Source organism: Malaya genurostris, chromosome 3, assembly GCF_030247185.1.
Source record: "Malaya genurostris strain Urasoe2022 chromosome 3, Malgen_1.1, whole genome shotgun sequence".
NCBI lineage: Eukaryota > Metazoa > Arthropoda > Insecta > Diptera > Culicidae > Malaya > Malaya genurostris.
Window position 1 is genome coordinate 255,147,917 of NC_080572.1, and position 15,518 is coordinate 255,163,434.

The following is a 15,518-nucleotide window of genomic DNA, read 5'->3' on the forward strand; positions in this document are numbered from 1 at the left end:
TAGTTATGAACTATTTTTCAAATAGTTGAAAATTTTAGTACTACTATTATAATTATAATAACAATAGGTTATATTGCTAGGGGAATGTTGCATTATAGAAATATTTTCAAACCATGAATAAAATAAAATGTTTGCAGTCTTTTCTTGATTTATTTACTATCACACTCTATACAGCTGTATGAATAGATAGACATGGTGGTACGGAATATTAAAATTTCTTTCCCATTTTCATGTTCACTGAACTGCTCCATGCATGTTGATCGTTATCATTAATGCTTTTCATCATCATTCGCAATAGTGAAAATTGGAAAACAATCTTTGCATGCCGCAAAAAGTGCATGATTACTATAAATACCACTTTTACTGATTACTATTATAGAAAGATCTAGATTTATGAGTGTTCCCGATTGTTGAAATTCTACTTGACTGTCACCCCTATTCTACATTTCGATCGATTGTTAAAATTTGCATTCTGTAATTCGATCGACTGATACTGTTGCATGGAAAACTCGTTCGAGATACAGAAAGCAAAATTTCACATCCGATCGAAATACGGAACAAGGGTGTATGAAAATATTGAAAAGTGTAATTCGGCGGTGACATCGCGACTATCCCTGCTGTAACATATCATTATTCTAAAATTCTTGAACTTTCCGAAATTTCACACCGTATTCTTCTTAGTATTGCTTCAAAGTAAATACCGTTTGAGTTAAGAAACGGCCAATATCCGAATAATGAAAAATTGTTGAACTATAGATTTTTAAGAAAAGTTTGTCATAGATCGAAAGGTAAAAAAAAAACCGTTGATCAAAGAGTCAACAGGATTCCAACATTGCATGAAAACTGAGTCCAGCATTTGATTGATCGAAGCAAAGAAAATCTAAAAAATTTTAAATCAATTTCAAAAAGATTTAAACTTTCTATACATTTTGAAGAAACAAACAATAATATTATATTGTTCAGTTTTCCCTAATGATAGTCGTTTTCCGGGGCTAAACAATAAACATTGCATGTAGTAACATGTACAACTAATTTTGAGTTTTGTTTCAATGTCGAATTTACCGCCAGGGCTGTTCCTGTTGATACAGTTTTGTCCCCGTTCTTTGCAAACACACATCTCCAACTAACTCAGTCCGCCCTCCAATTAATCGACCCACGGTGATATATTTTTTTTAGATCAGCAAATATAAAGTAGTCACTGGGGGCCAGATCTGGACTATACGGTGAATCAGGAAGCAATTCAAAGAGTAATTCGTTCAATTTGACCATCGTTGTCATGGAGTTGTTAGTCGGAGCATTATCTTGGTGAAACAGCTTTTTTTTCGATCTAACCACGCAACTCAAGACATCAATAAAATTTTATGAATTCAATATAATTTAAACATTAAATTGATGATGATTTCGCTCCACTCCGCGGCTCCACTTTCAATGGCCCATGCGCAAGGTTCTATTTTGGGCACTCTCTCCAATAAATCGGCCGATATTTCACGAATAATGTCACCGGTCCACAATCCACACCAAACAGTGACTTGCATTAGTAGCTCTTGAAATGCTTCTGGCTGGTCTTCGCTCCAGATGAGGCAACTTTGCTTGTTGACGTATCCATTCAAATGAGCTTCGTCGCTGAACACAATTATTTGATAAAAAAAAGTAGATCTTCCTCCAACTTTGCCAGCGCCCATGTATGATTAAAATATAGACCAAACTAAACAAGTTTGACAATTACAATGACTGTCAAAACAGTGTTGCCAGAAAGATATAAGTAAAAAAATCTCCCTTTACCATGTGTATCTGTTATTGAAGTAGCAATCGGCTATTCTGATCTCTATTGGCAACAATAGTTTCTAATAGCAACGACCTAGTTGTTAGGAAAATTTAATATTCATTCCAAACTTGTAAGCCGTATGATCCAGATGTAATTTAATAAACCTTAGTAAAGTTCTACAAGTTTTTCTTTCTCGTTCCGGATATCGAATCCCATTAGTATCCCAAAAAAAACTGAATTCATAACCTTCCCAGTTGACTGTTGTGCTTTTGGACGCTTGTTCACCGGCTATAATCCACTCAGATGATGATAGTTTTGATTCCGGAGTGAACCGATTGATCCATTTTCCATCCATTATTACATATCAAATCAAATAATCTGAATTATTTCTTGTAAATATGGCCAAACACACACAAATCTTCACAGCCTCAGCTAGTTCACGCAATTTTCAATTTATGATTGAATATAACCAATTTTGAACTTTACTATGTTTTCTGGAGTAACCACATAAACCGACAAAACAAATGGATCAAGCGGCTTGTATGCAAATAAGCTTTAACAAAAATAATTATTAAATGTTCAGAACACTAAACATTTATATTCTTACTAAACCGACCACCTACTTCGGTGCTTCAGAATCCAAAAAAGGATCTATACCTTCTGATAAAAATTGACCCGGACTGAATTGAAAAAAAAAACATTTTTTTAGATGTAAGTACATTTCTTTATTATCGCCTTCAGAATAGCTCCTTTTGAACTAATACAGGCATTCCAGTCATCAATTCAATTTTCCATACACTTACCATAGGCCTCGACCGGGATGGCCTTCAGTTCTTTCAAAGAATTACTCTTTATGTCCTCGGTCGAGTCATGGCGCGTTCCCCGGAGTAGATATTTTAGTTTTGGAAATAGGAAAAAGTCACAGGGGGGGCAAATCTGGCGAATATGGTGGCTGAGCGAAGACTTTCGTTTCGTGTTTGGCCAAAAATTCAGCCACAATCACACTGGAATAAAATCCATACCGTTTAATACCCAAAACATTAACCAAAATGTGCTGAGTCGATCAATAAGAAATGCCAAGATCCTCTGCAATTTCTCTAATACTAACACGACGATTTTCAAGCTCAATTTTCTTCACTTTTTCGATGTTTCCGTCACGACCCTCACTGAATGCTTTATACCACTCAAATACTTGCGTTCTTGATAGAGTAGATCCCCCAATACACTTCTGTAACATTTTTAATGATTCCGTAGCCGAAATTCCATTTGAAACACAAAATTTCAAGTAAACTTGTTTAAATTTTTATCCATAGTAAAAATAACCACACAAATTTTTCTCTTCAACACATTGGTTCCCCGAATATCTCTTGATCTACTTACAATCCCGCTATCTCGAGACTCTTGGATGGCTAGAATACTGCAGGTTTTCTCAGATAAACGAAAACTGCAACAGTAACAATCGTATAAATTGGCTCTGCTTTGCATGTCAAGAATTTACTAGCAACTGTTTCATAACAACAGAAATCGTGTCGTCACCATCCTCAGAATTTTTTTCATGAGCGACTTTCTCATTACTTCCGAGTAAAGTTAAAGAGCCAATAGGTTCACTGATCGCGCTTTCGTTAATTATCTATCTGAGTTGATTTTGTCGATGTTGCTGTCAGAAGCGTCGTTGTGGGATTTTTTGTAGCTTTATGGGCTTAATTACTGTGCTTAATTACTGTGCGGGATGGTTAAAATACTGCAAATTTGGTCCAGTAAAATGAAAACTGTTTTTTTGGTCAAGAATTATCTAGCAACTGTTCCATAACAACTGCGCTATCTTCGTTTGTTAAATCGTGTCGTCACCTTTCTCCGCTCCGGATCCTTTTATGAGAAACAGAAGTACTTGTCAGAGCGCTGAACTACTAGCCTTGTTTAATTGAATTTCTGGTACTTTTCTTTCGTCGTGCTGTGGTGCAGCTAAACTCCAACTTTTGTTCTCTAGATTTGGGTAACCTGAACTCGTTCCTTGTTCACAGTGTTATCTTGCTTGCGGCAACTGTTCTTTGTCATTTCGACTGAAGGTTTTTGTCTTTATCGACCAAGATACGAAAAAGACCTTATATTTAAATTATTTTTAGTTGGTTCATTAGTACCTTCGAGTAACTATGAAATTCGATCTAATTTTGTTTTTTTTTGTTAGTGAGCCTGTCGATCATCACCAGATCTTATTATTTACTTTTTCTCTCTAACTTACCGTATCTGTTTTACACTTTCAGTTGTCTACATATGGCAATCGAACGGCGGGATATCGTCATTGCCTGTAAACTGATCGAGGTGCTACGAAACTACCGCCTTCGAGAGTTGCTGGATCTGATAAACGAACGGAGCGAGAATGCTATCCACCTAGCCGTTTCCGCAAACCTCACGGAGATTGTGGATGCTTTACTGTTGGCTGGTGCCAATCTGAATGTCTGTGATTACCGCGGTAACTCCATACTGCACCGGGCCATCGTGGAGGGATCGACGGAGTCGTTGAGTACCCTGTTGGAGCACTGCAAAAGAATCGGAGCCCGTTTGGATGCGACCAATGACGATGGTGTTTCCCCCTTGCATTTGGCGTGCATGTGTAAAAATTTAAGAATAATGCGTCTATTGTTGGACCAAGGTGCTTCTCATACTGTACGAGATTTAAAACATGGAAACAATATTCTCCACATTGCGGTTGAAAGTGTAAGTCTTGTTTGCAGCAATTAATTCATTTAGGTTGTTCTATCTATAATGTGTCACATTGAACAGGAATCATTGGATATTGTCAATTACATTCTGGAATATGTAGATAAAGCTCTCAGTGAGGAACCGAACAACGCAGGTTATACCGCGCTTCAATTGGCAAATGCCAAGCATCTGGGAAACTCAAATAACAAACTTATCGTTAAGGAACTGTTGCGGTACAATCCTACTGGAGTGCTGGAGAAAGAATCTTTTCTAGATGAGGACGAAGATGAAACTGAACAAAACAGCGAAGAGTTTTCATCTGGTAGCAGTTCCTCAACGGACAGTGTCTTGCTGTCGATCAATCTTACCTGTAACCGGAACGAGGTGATACAGATATTGGAGGAACATACGATTTCGCACGAGGGTACTGTTTTGACTTCACTCAAGAATGTTCCCTATGAAATTACTTCCGAGAGTTCCGAAAGCAGCCTATTTGATGACAAGTGCCTTACACAGCTTTGTGAGCTGTTAAATCGGAACCACATGTGGAAAGAGGTTGGTTTGTTGCTTGATTTCAATGCATTCTTCTCTATTTGGGAGCACGCAGCAAATCCTGCTGGGATGTTGTTGAATTATTTCGAGGTGATGTGATATGTGAATAAAATGAAAACGGCAACCTTTAACATTAAAAAAAATTACAGATGCAGAAATTGAAACTCGAACATTTGACTGACATCCTGCAAGCACTCGATCAGAAGGATGCGATTCATCTGATAGATGAGATGGTGTGTCGTCAAACGGTGTAGCCTTTTCCAATATTTTAACAAAAATGATCAACTCAGATAAATGTTCCGGTAATACTGACAATAATCAAATCTATGCTAGTGATTTTGTATCATACATTTGTTTTTGCACGATTTTCCAACACTGAATAAATGTTAGGATTTTTTTTATGAAAAAGAGAAAAACAATATCAGCAAATTATGATTGTATTATTCGAGCTCGTAGTGGCTTATCACATGAGATGGGACTTGGTTCGTAATAAGGTCAATTCGTTCATATATTCATATTCCACTCTTTTTATTCATAAGTAGTTTGTAAATCGCTTAAAACGTTAACTTAAACGAAAGTGATGATGCAATACACTGTAGCAGGTTGTCGTCTTGTAGTTGAACCTTACAGCCCTGAGCATGTAGTCACTAAGATTGGCTTCTGTATGTATATAACTACGTGGGGAGTGTCTTAAATCGCGTGTTAGGATGAGACAGCACAAGTGCTGCTAGAAACTTTGTGTCGCCGCCTGGGCTACGGGAGTGCGGTTATTTTTGCGCTAGTTACGCTTGATTACGTTGTTACCCGTAGCAGGTGAATTACAATAGCGTTGATTACTCGTTCTGTTAACAACTCTCGAATACATATATTACGGTTTGATTTATAGTGCTAATATGGCATAATTGAAGCTTCTATTCCATCGATAATTACCTACAATTGACGAACCGATCGATTTATTTCCAAGCTTTTTCTTAGCTGATAAAATCACCTGAAAACGTGATATGAATTGTAAATTTAAGCAATTGTGTCTAGTATGGAACTGTGTAAATCGCGTTATTGAATTCCCGTGGTATATTGTAAAACTTTTTAGTGTACCGTAGTATTAGTGTGATGGTTCTAGTTGATGTTTTAATAAATGGTGAGAGATAACTTTATTTAAGGTAACAACATTATAAGATAATTACGTGCCTGAAGTAAACTTCCAAATATAAAATTTTTCGGAAATACATTCTCAAGTAGTGCACATTGTTCTTGTGTTGTATTTCTTAACTCATGCCTTCCCTTTTGGGTGATCGAGGAAGCGCACTTTGCTTGTGAGATGGGCGACGATTGTTCCTTGTTTTAAAATAATTTCAGTAACAACTTTTTCGAGCATCATGAAAATTTTTAGATGTTTCGCAGCAGTAATATTTAATAGGTAAGTCGGTTTTGGAACTGATGGAAGGAAGTTTTTGTACAACTAGGTAAAATAACGATTCAGAACATGACACATCCAGGTGTTTAGATAGGCCGTGATGTTTTCCTCATTTTTTAGAAAAAAAAAGATTTTAAATACTTATCTCACAAAAAAACCGTTCTTTAGCAATGATGCAATATACAGATATCAACAAGTTACAATTCCGAGAAATTGTGCTGATTTGTTGTTTTTTTTTTAAATAAGTCTAAATACACCATAGTAGAAAAATCGGTTGAAGAAAAATTAGCATGTGTGACAAGGATTAATCAACAGTCTTTAGGAAATTTGCGTTCTTAATTTGAACTGCGAAATTCCGTCCATCTACTATCGAGAAATCAGATTTCCATTCCTACGATACGATAAATAATATAGAATTGCAAAATATACACCGGCCTATGAAGTCTTTCTCTCAGAATGGCGAGAAAATTGCCAGCATGTGCCACGTGTTCAAACACTGTTTAAGAACATTCGACTTTAATTTTCTCCATAAATTATTTCTCAGGTTGCAATTAGCTTTGATCACTGAAAAAACAGCGGATTTTAGAATGAAAATATGAAATTCACATGTGACGCAAATTTGCATATGGGTCAACTCATAAGGGATCAGGGTCATTTCGCCGAATGTCTTTTAAGCGAAAGAGTCATTTCGCCGAACTCAATTCTATCGAAAGGATCATTTCGTCGAAAGCCGTTTCGCCGAAAGAGTCATTTCATCGAATTATTCCTTAGTCTTAATATCGTGATTGGAATTGATTTAAAAAAGGTGGGTGAGTAATGTCAGACACATAACCGAGTGACGTGAATACGAATGCGAAGGATTGTTTACATTCGCTGTTGAGTTCAAAAATTCCTTTTTTAACTAAATCGCTTCAAATTTTTACTATTTCGCCATCAATGTCACGAGATAGTAATAGATAAAGATACTAGTTTTTCGGTGTTCTATTTGCAACCTTTATCAGTGTATCAGTTCCGTTGCATGTCAAAGAGTAGTTGAATCTGGACTTACCATATTACTGGTCTGAATTCTTAACCTGAATTCTAGACCAACATTCTTAAATTTAATTCAAAAATCGAGTTCTGGACTCGCACTTCGGATTCTTGAAGTCATTTTCGATATTAATTTCTGAAACTGAGTTCAAGGCTTGGATTCGAAACCTGAATTATGGAATCGAATTCCTGGTGTTTAAGCCTAAGGCCTAAACTCTGATACAGGTATCTGAAAAACAATTTGGTTCTGAATACTGGACCTGTTTTCTGTAAGTGAATTCTTAACCTGGCTTTTGGAACTGAGATTTGTGCCTGGATTCTGTAGCTGAAAGCTGAAATCGAGTTTTAAGCCAACATCCAGGCTCCTAATACTAGGATAGAACAAGAACCTGGACGATGTCCAGCCAGCGACTGGCACTATTAAAGAAGGTGACAAGCGATTATAAATAAACTCTCCTACTCAGTGCTTGAGCGAAAAATAGGTATAAAGCGAGAAGACTAGTGTTTGATGGACAGAGAACATGTTTGGATGTAAGATATCGGTCGGGTGACGACTGTATCTTTTTCCAATAAATCATCTTTTCTGTTAGTTTTTCATTCATTTGGCTTCTCCAATATGTTTCCGCTCAGTCATTGCAAAAACTGATCGAATTATTAATATTATGGGTTGATGTTAATAAAAAAGTTGTCTCGCTTGGGGGGCGAATGGCGCACGAAACCAAAATGCAAAATTCCGATTTACTTATACTAAAGGAAAAAAATGTGGAGTAATTCTTTAAGAAGAATGGAGGCTTTGAAAAGAAATTGATGTCACTTCCCCAGCATACTGAAATCTGGAATTGAATGCTTGATTCCGGAGCTGGATTCTATATGTGGAGCTGAACTGTAATTAAATGTATCGAGTGTTAACCTTTCATATATACCAAGTGAATAAAGTAGAAATGAGATGTCGTTTACTGCCTCAAAACCTTCGTCTCGGGTACGAGTAAGGCAAACAAACGTCATGAGTTTTCCTCCTAAATACATGTTTATTCTGAAAATTTCAAAAATCTTTAATTTATAATTATTTGTGGTTATGTCATACAACCGAGAATTTCACCATAAATTGTTGGTCATATTTCCGATGGCATGTAGGAAGCATTAAGTTGATACGTTAAATACAACAAGAGATATTCACGCTCAAAAACTTATCACTCTCCCAAAAGGGTACATTTGGAAAAGGCGCCCCATAGTAAAGTAAAACGTATTCACGCCAAAAACAAAAAAAAACAAAAAAATGATTATGTTTACTCCCGTTCTTCTTACAATCGTACTTCTGCAATCATCCAAAAAGACTTGAATAGTTTTTGTAGGTTTAGTCATGATCCTCAGAACGGAATTCCCAAAAAAAAACTTGATCACTGTGTATCTATTAGGTAATTGTTTGCGGTATTTTCCGATATATGAGTGCAGATGAAAAAATATCTAATGTGGCTTCGCCACATAGTTTTGGTCATATGCTAACCTAACTGAAGCAAAGAAACCTAGCTTTGAGGGAAAACGTGGTGGTTACAGATTTGTATGCGAGAGGCCGCTACTTTCGTTGGCGGGTCGGAGGCTAACTTGTGTCGCCGAGCCATCTTGGCTTCGGTTATGTGGCTGCGCCGCATCAATTATCTAGGAGATATGAAAACAATTGGATATTTTTGATGAATATCCAGATTTTGGAATTTTACCGAAGTATTCTTTTCTCGTAATGTAGTACGACGTAAAATCTGAATAGTAAAGTCCAATTTAACGATCAAACTTCGTAAATGATAGTTTGTTCCTAATTTGAAATCCAATACTTGATTATTTGACGTGAAATAATCGATTGGTTTTGTCAGATAACTGATTAAAAAATATTCAATAATCCATATTTAATAATTGCTCTGAAAATAATCAATAAATCGATATTACATAATCATCATTTAGTAGTTGGTATTCCATAATCGATTTTTCGGCACAAAATAATCGATAAACTGAAATCAAATAATTATAACTTGTTAAATAATTCATAATTCAATTTGAAATAATCGATTTAAAATGATAATTCAAATAAGACAGTTAATTGATTATTTGACTAGAAACAACCGATACCAAAAAAATGATATCGATTCCAATGATTGATTATTTGATCTAAACAAATCGTTAATTAGTGATCGAATGATGAAATATTCGATGTTTAATTACCGATCCATCACAATTGAACTCTTGATTATTCAATTTTCATTCGTTTTGTTTAATTATCGATTAATGGCTATAACATAATCGATGTAAAATTATTGATTAGCCGATATTATAAATTATCTGAGCGCAAATGTTAAACTGTCTAAATATGAATATTCAATTATTCTACGTTGAATACTCGATTATTCAATATTGGATATCAGAAGTATGTTGTAGGTAATATCGATTAATTCAATAATAAGCATTGATTTATCGATTATTTATTATCGATTGATCGATTATTGGTTATAAGGTCGATTGATAAATGTAACATGAATAATAAATTATTATGAATGTATTGCAAATAGCAATAACTTAACGTTTGCTTGCCGGTTTTTGTCGAACTGCAGGTAGCATAACAGGTCAACATTACAGTTATGTACTGACAAGTCTAAGACAAAGCGTAAAGATAATTAAATTGGTTACACGCTCATTCAATGTTATTCTCAAGTGAGTTATTTATACTCACTTTTGCTCATTTAGTTCAAATGTCAAAAAGTGAGTAATATTGATTTAGAAGAATGAGTAAAATCGACTCAGTTTCTAAATTGACAACAAGTTTTACTCACAGAGCTTTGAAAATGTTGTGTGAAAATTTACGTTCACTGAACTTTTCCCTTTGTCGGAGGCGGAACTTTTCCCTTTGTCGGAGGCGGAACGGAGGAAGGCAGACGGATCCTTTCCAGTGACCGTTGAACAGGTAGCGGCTTCCTTTATTCGTTGGATAGAAGTAATTCAGTATTTGTTTAAAGCAAAGAATTCCTTATTCGAATCCCTTATTCAATTCGAATGATTGAGTAATGTTTACTCACTCGAGCTAATTTTACCACTTGTAGCACTGAGTAAATGTTACTCAGAATTTGACAAATACCATATTTACTCAAAGGTGAGTAAACAAGCTTTACTCACTATAAAGTAGTTCCACTTTTAACGAAAGTGAGTGAAATTGTACTCACTTTAGAGTAACATTGAACGAGCGTGTATGTGCCCTAGTACAAAATAAGGTCAAATATTCCCGGTCCTTTCGAAACCGAGAACCCACACACTTAAATCCATTTCTTGAGCTCGGCATAGTAAAATGCCGAAACTGATCAGCAACACGTAAATTTGCTGATTGCTCAGTAATCAATACGCATGTTTCTGAGCTTCGTTAAATGCATTCACTGATATTTCGGTAAAATGCTTCACTTTGCCGAAATTTGGAATAATTGCTTGCTGAATTTATCAGTAAACAACAGATATGCCGACATCAGCAGAGACGTTTGCCGAGATTTCGGAATATGCGCTAGCTGTTGCCGAGATTCAGCACGACAGCTGTCATTTATTGCCGCGTTACATTTTCGCTTCGCATTGTGCGATTATTTTCTAATGAAATTTTCGAGTGAAAAAATGGATAATCTTCGAAGAAGCGTGGAACCACTTGCTAGTAAAAATATTGAATAAATATAGTGACATGTTTCGCTTTATAAAAAGCGACTTTATCAGAGCACTCGCGATTATGAGGGAAAAACACCCAAAACGGGGCTCAAAGCGTCCTCGAGACAAAACTGGGGGATATGCGAAAAAATAACCCAATGCATGGAATAATTCAATAGATCCAAGTAAGTTTATTTTTTGAACAATACCGTATATGCATCATTAAATATTGAACATTTTTGTAAGCCAAAAATCAATATACATATATTTTTATTTCCATATTTCCAGCTCGACTCTAGGTGGCCGCATCTGGAAACGCCGCTTTATTTATGCTACATGTTTTCAGGTAGGCTTTAAGCACTACTGGCAACAAATTTGTAAGCCTCCTTTACTGCCCATACTCGCATATCAGTCCCATATCGATTCTCGCTAATATTGAGTTAGCTTGAGGAATGCAATCCATCCTCAATATACTCTTAGAAATTTCAATAAAAGTTGAGGGTTTGTTCAGTAAAATGAGAAAAAGATATCAACTCATGTCTGTCCCATATGCAAAGTACCCGCATATCAGTCCCATTCAGTGCACTTTTTAAAATTTTCATTTGTTGCAATATTGGAATAGCAAAGGTGTATTACCGATATTTCATGTAATATTTAGTATTAGGTAGTACAATAAATTAAAAACTTTGAAAATAAAATTTTAATCGTCTTTTTCTCGACATGCCGATTTTCCATATGGGACTGATATGCAAGTATGGGCAGTTTAAGTGTAAATAAAATGATTTTTTTTATCCTGAATGGCGTGTTTATAATGTTGAGAAAATACAAACAAAATTAATTGACTAGATTTTTAATTACTGATGATTCGGTAATTTATTTTTATCCTTTTTTCGTTTTATTGGATTGCCGAATATTCAGTGAACGTTTCACTGAGCAAACAGTAAATCTTACGCTGACGATTTCGGCAATATTTGACGTTTGTCAAATTTTAGGATGCCGAGACGATCAGTAATTGTATTTTTGCCGAGATAATTGCTGATTACTCGGCTGTGCGAATCTCGGCGTCTTTTTGCCGAGACTCAGCTAAAAAATTTAAGTGTGCATATAGGTGAAGTGAGTTTTTTGGCCATCAATTAATGAGTTCTTTCTACTAGCTAGAGAAATTTACTAGTCAATTTTATGGAATTCGTTTCACTTTTCATGATTACTTTGGCTATACCGGATCCTAGTTTCCACTTGTGGCCAAAAACTGCAAAACGAAATTCATGAAGTTCTCAAAGTCAACATTTTGACTACTTATACCGATACTTTATGAACCGGGAAATAGAGATTGATATAGCAGAACTCGTTTCTGTTGGTCATTCACTATATCACTATATATTCACCTATATAATCTACAAAATGAATAAGCTTTGAGTAAAGTTTAGAAAAAAAAATATGTCATCATCGTCGCTTCCAGTGACTATGAGATTTGAAAAATTTATTACACAGTTATGTCGGAGTCGGAGATCAGATTTATTTGATCCTAAGTTTGTTGAAATCGCTCAAACCATATATTCTGGAATTGGATGTCGGTTCTAATTCTAATTGAAAGTTTTTCCCGAAACGGAAGTCAAACTCGGATAAAATTCAAAAGCGTTGTAGAGATCATGGGGCTTTTCATTTGAAGTTTGTAAGAACTGGAAAATTGAGTGCACATTTTTGTCACACACACATACACAGACATGTTGCGATCTCGATGAATTGAGTCGACTGATATGAAATTACTTGGTCCTCCAGGCCTTAGTTAAAAAGTCGGATTTCATAGTGATTACATAGTTTTTCTATATAAAAAGGGAAACAATGCAGATTGTCGGTTACGTCGCTTATGGCATTATATCTCAGAAACCGAAAGTGTCAGCCATCTGATCTTTGAACTAGATCAATGTTATTGAAATACCTTTCAATCGAATCTGAAAAGTTTAAATCGGTTTAGCCCTGTACCAGCAAATTGAGCGAAAAATCGTTGGAAGGTTTGGAAGGCACACATGCACATTTTCCACTGGCGAGCAGGGAATTTCTGGGGCTCCGTTTAAACGTTGATATTTCCAATTTTATATCTTTATTCGAAAAAAAGCAAAAATATCAACAATTGATCATTAAATAAAAAAAGGCTAACCTTTGAATAAAATACGAAGTAGTTACCAAAATAATTCTCTCGCCATTTATAGACAGATGTTTAAAGTATGTGGTTTGCATGTGGAACGCAGTGTGTTTAATGAGTTGAACATATATACATAAACAAAGTGTGTACATACAATGACGAACACGATGAACACTATTTAATAGCTAGTTTTGAAACCATGTCAAGCGTTTCGTTTCATCCCTCGTTAATCATTACCCGTCTTCCTCGTGCTGCGTGCGAATCCGCCAGCTTCGATTGTACCTAAACTAGATCGATGTCGATCCTGGCCCCCATCCGTCGTAGGGCAATGATCGTGTTGACCGCTTTGATCCACCGCTTCTTAATAACATAACGTTTTAATTTTGTTTTCGTTATTGATAGTTCGGTCGTGTTTTGAGCCGTTTTGGTGAGCCACCTGTGCTTGAGTGCTTGTTTGGCCGTCAACCGCTTGGACCCATCCCGAACCAACAGCTTGCGGACGAAGTCTTTGGCGTCCTCGGACACGGCATCAAAGGAACTGTATTTAAAGGAGTACTGACCCTGCAGGACGTTGTTCATCGTGGCCATGTCGTTGTTGCCAACGAACGGCGACAGCCCGGAAAGTCTGTGGAAATCGGAATTGATACGTTCGGTCAGAGGAAGGTTGTGTGATGTCGTAAGTGCTCAAGTCAACGTTGAGACATTTGCTGGTTTTACATTATCAAAATTGATCCTATGGCGAAAGTCAGTGTCATGATAGTGATTTGTGATCTTATTTATACAACTTTAGTATGTGTAGTGAGTGGTAAAAGTGTTCTCAGGATCTGTGTGAAATAATTCCAGTATGTTGTTAAACAAAATGCTTTTCACATATGTTAATTATGATTAAAACCATTACTGTCAATCTCACAGGTCGCATACCTTGTAGTTGTTATGTGGGTCGTTAAGATTTCAAGAGTCCGAATTTTGATTGTTTCTTTATTAGCTGAATTAATGTGGCGCGCAAACCTGTAAATTATTACAAACACTAGCATCTAGCGCATCACGCATCTTACAAAGCCAATTGCATTGTTCGTACGGTAATTATTTTCTGTTAGTCAGATCGTTCTAACGTGCTTTCAATGTAGTTTCGGTTTATGTCAGGTGCGAGTCAGAAAATAAACTGTAAGATTTTTCTTGTCTAGCACTTCAGTAGAATTGCGGGTTGGCGGTGATTCAAATAATAATTATTCATGGAATTGCAAATTTTAATCAATGGATGTATGCCGTTTGACCTCCATAAACGGGGTTTTACACTCAATCAATAGTGAGATTCCATGGAACAACCCAAGATTTTCATCTTGGCCGGTATATCTGGGTATTTCAACGATTGCTAGCTTGGGCTGTGTAATTTTTCCGCGCATGGGATTTTCTGTTCGGCCAAGATTTTAATTTTATGTTCCGATTGTTTTGACTTAATGAATCCAAAAATTATTCCACCATCGATATCTGAATTGTGTGATGCTTCTGAAGGCGCACATTTTGGTAATGAGACGAGCGACTGGTTCGACTTTAATCAGTTGAGAGGAAAATAATATCAATAATTAACCATATATGTAAATAGAGCTAGAGAAGAGTAGACCAAAAAATCAACACCATTTTCTTAGGAGAAATTACATATCCTTATTATTCGAAAACGGTCAATTAAATACGTAGGTTGATACTAATGTATTTAGCCTTGGCAACACTAATGTCGTTTTCGCTTGAGAAAACTGTAACTAACCCAGGACAGTTTCATCAAACAAACACTTTTCACAAAACTGTGTGGAATTCGCACTTAGCAACGGGGGTTTATAAAAATCAGGTTCGAAACTGGCTCGATTTTCAGTTCAACAACGTTGAAACTAGGTTCGAAATTGGCTTCAAACAAACGGATTGACCTCAGTTAGGGTGGAAACTGGGTTAGGTTTGGCATAAAGCGAAAACGACATAAGTGTTAGATTTGACGTTTCCATCAAAAAGTTTGACATTTTTATCCATTACCATTTTCTGAACATTCTGTCATTTGAGCGTTATTTTGTTTGCAGTGAGTTGAAAATTTTACCAAACTGTGAAAAACTGGTGTAACGAATTCATCCGTGGTCGTAATTCGCTTGCCGATGTATTCAAAGAAGGTCGTCCAAAATCGATGCTGTGAAAAATCTGATAATGGAAGATTGCCATGTGACGTACCGTGAAATGGAGGTAATCTTGGGCATTAGTATGCAAAGCTT

At 36.1% G+C, this 15,518-nt stretch overlaps 2 protein-coding genes across 5 annotated transcripts in view; one reads left to right on the forward strand and one right to left on the reverse strand.

Annotated features, from left to right (window-relative positions):
* LOC131439445 (nuclear factor NF-kappa-B p110 subunit) overlaps window positions 1–5,446 on the forward strand; it is a 39,968-nt gene extending 34,522 nt beyond the window's left edge. The window contains exons 8-10 of the mRNA XM_058610445.1: window positions 4,027–4,480; window positions 4,547–5,107; window positions 5,167–5,446. Coding sequence (XP_058466428.1) covers window positions 4,027–4,480; window positions 4,547–5,107; window positions 5,167–5,271 — 1,120 coding nt within the window. The 3' untranslated portion in view covers window positions 5,272–5,446. The remainder of the gene's footprint in view (window positions 1–4,026; window positions 4,481–4,546; window positions 5,108–5,166) is intronic.
* An 82-nt stretch (window positions 5,447–5,528) lies between these two features.
* Window positions 5,529–15,518, reverse strand: part of LOC131439446 (myosin light chain kinase, smooth muscle-like) — a 60,770-nt gene continuing 50,780 nt past the window's right edge. For 2 of the 4 annotated variants that reach the window (XM_058610448.1, XM_058610447.1), the window contains one exon: window positions 9,550–13,891. In XM_058610448.1, the coding sequence (XP_058466431.1) occupies window positions 13,549–13,891 (343 nt within the window). In that variant the 3' untranslated portion in view covers window positions 9,550–13,548. Of the gene's footprint in view, window positions 6,006–9,549; window positions 13,892–15,518 lie in introns of those variants that run through there. The other 2 variants (XR_009231130.1, XM_058610446.1) reach the window with 2 other exon arrangements.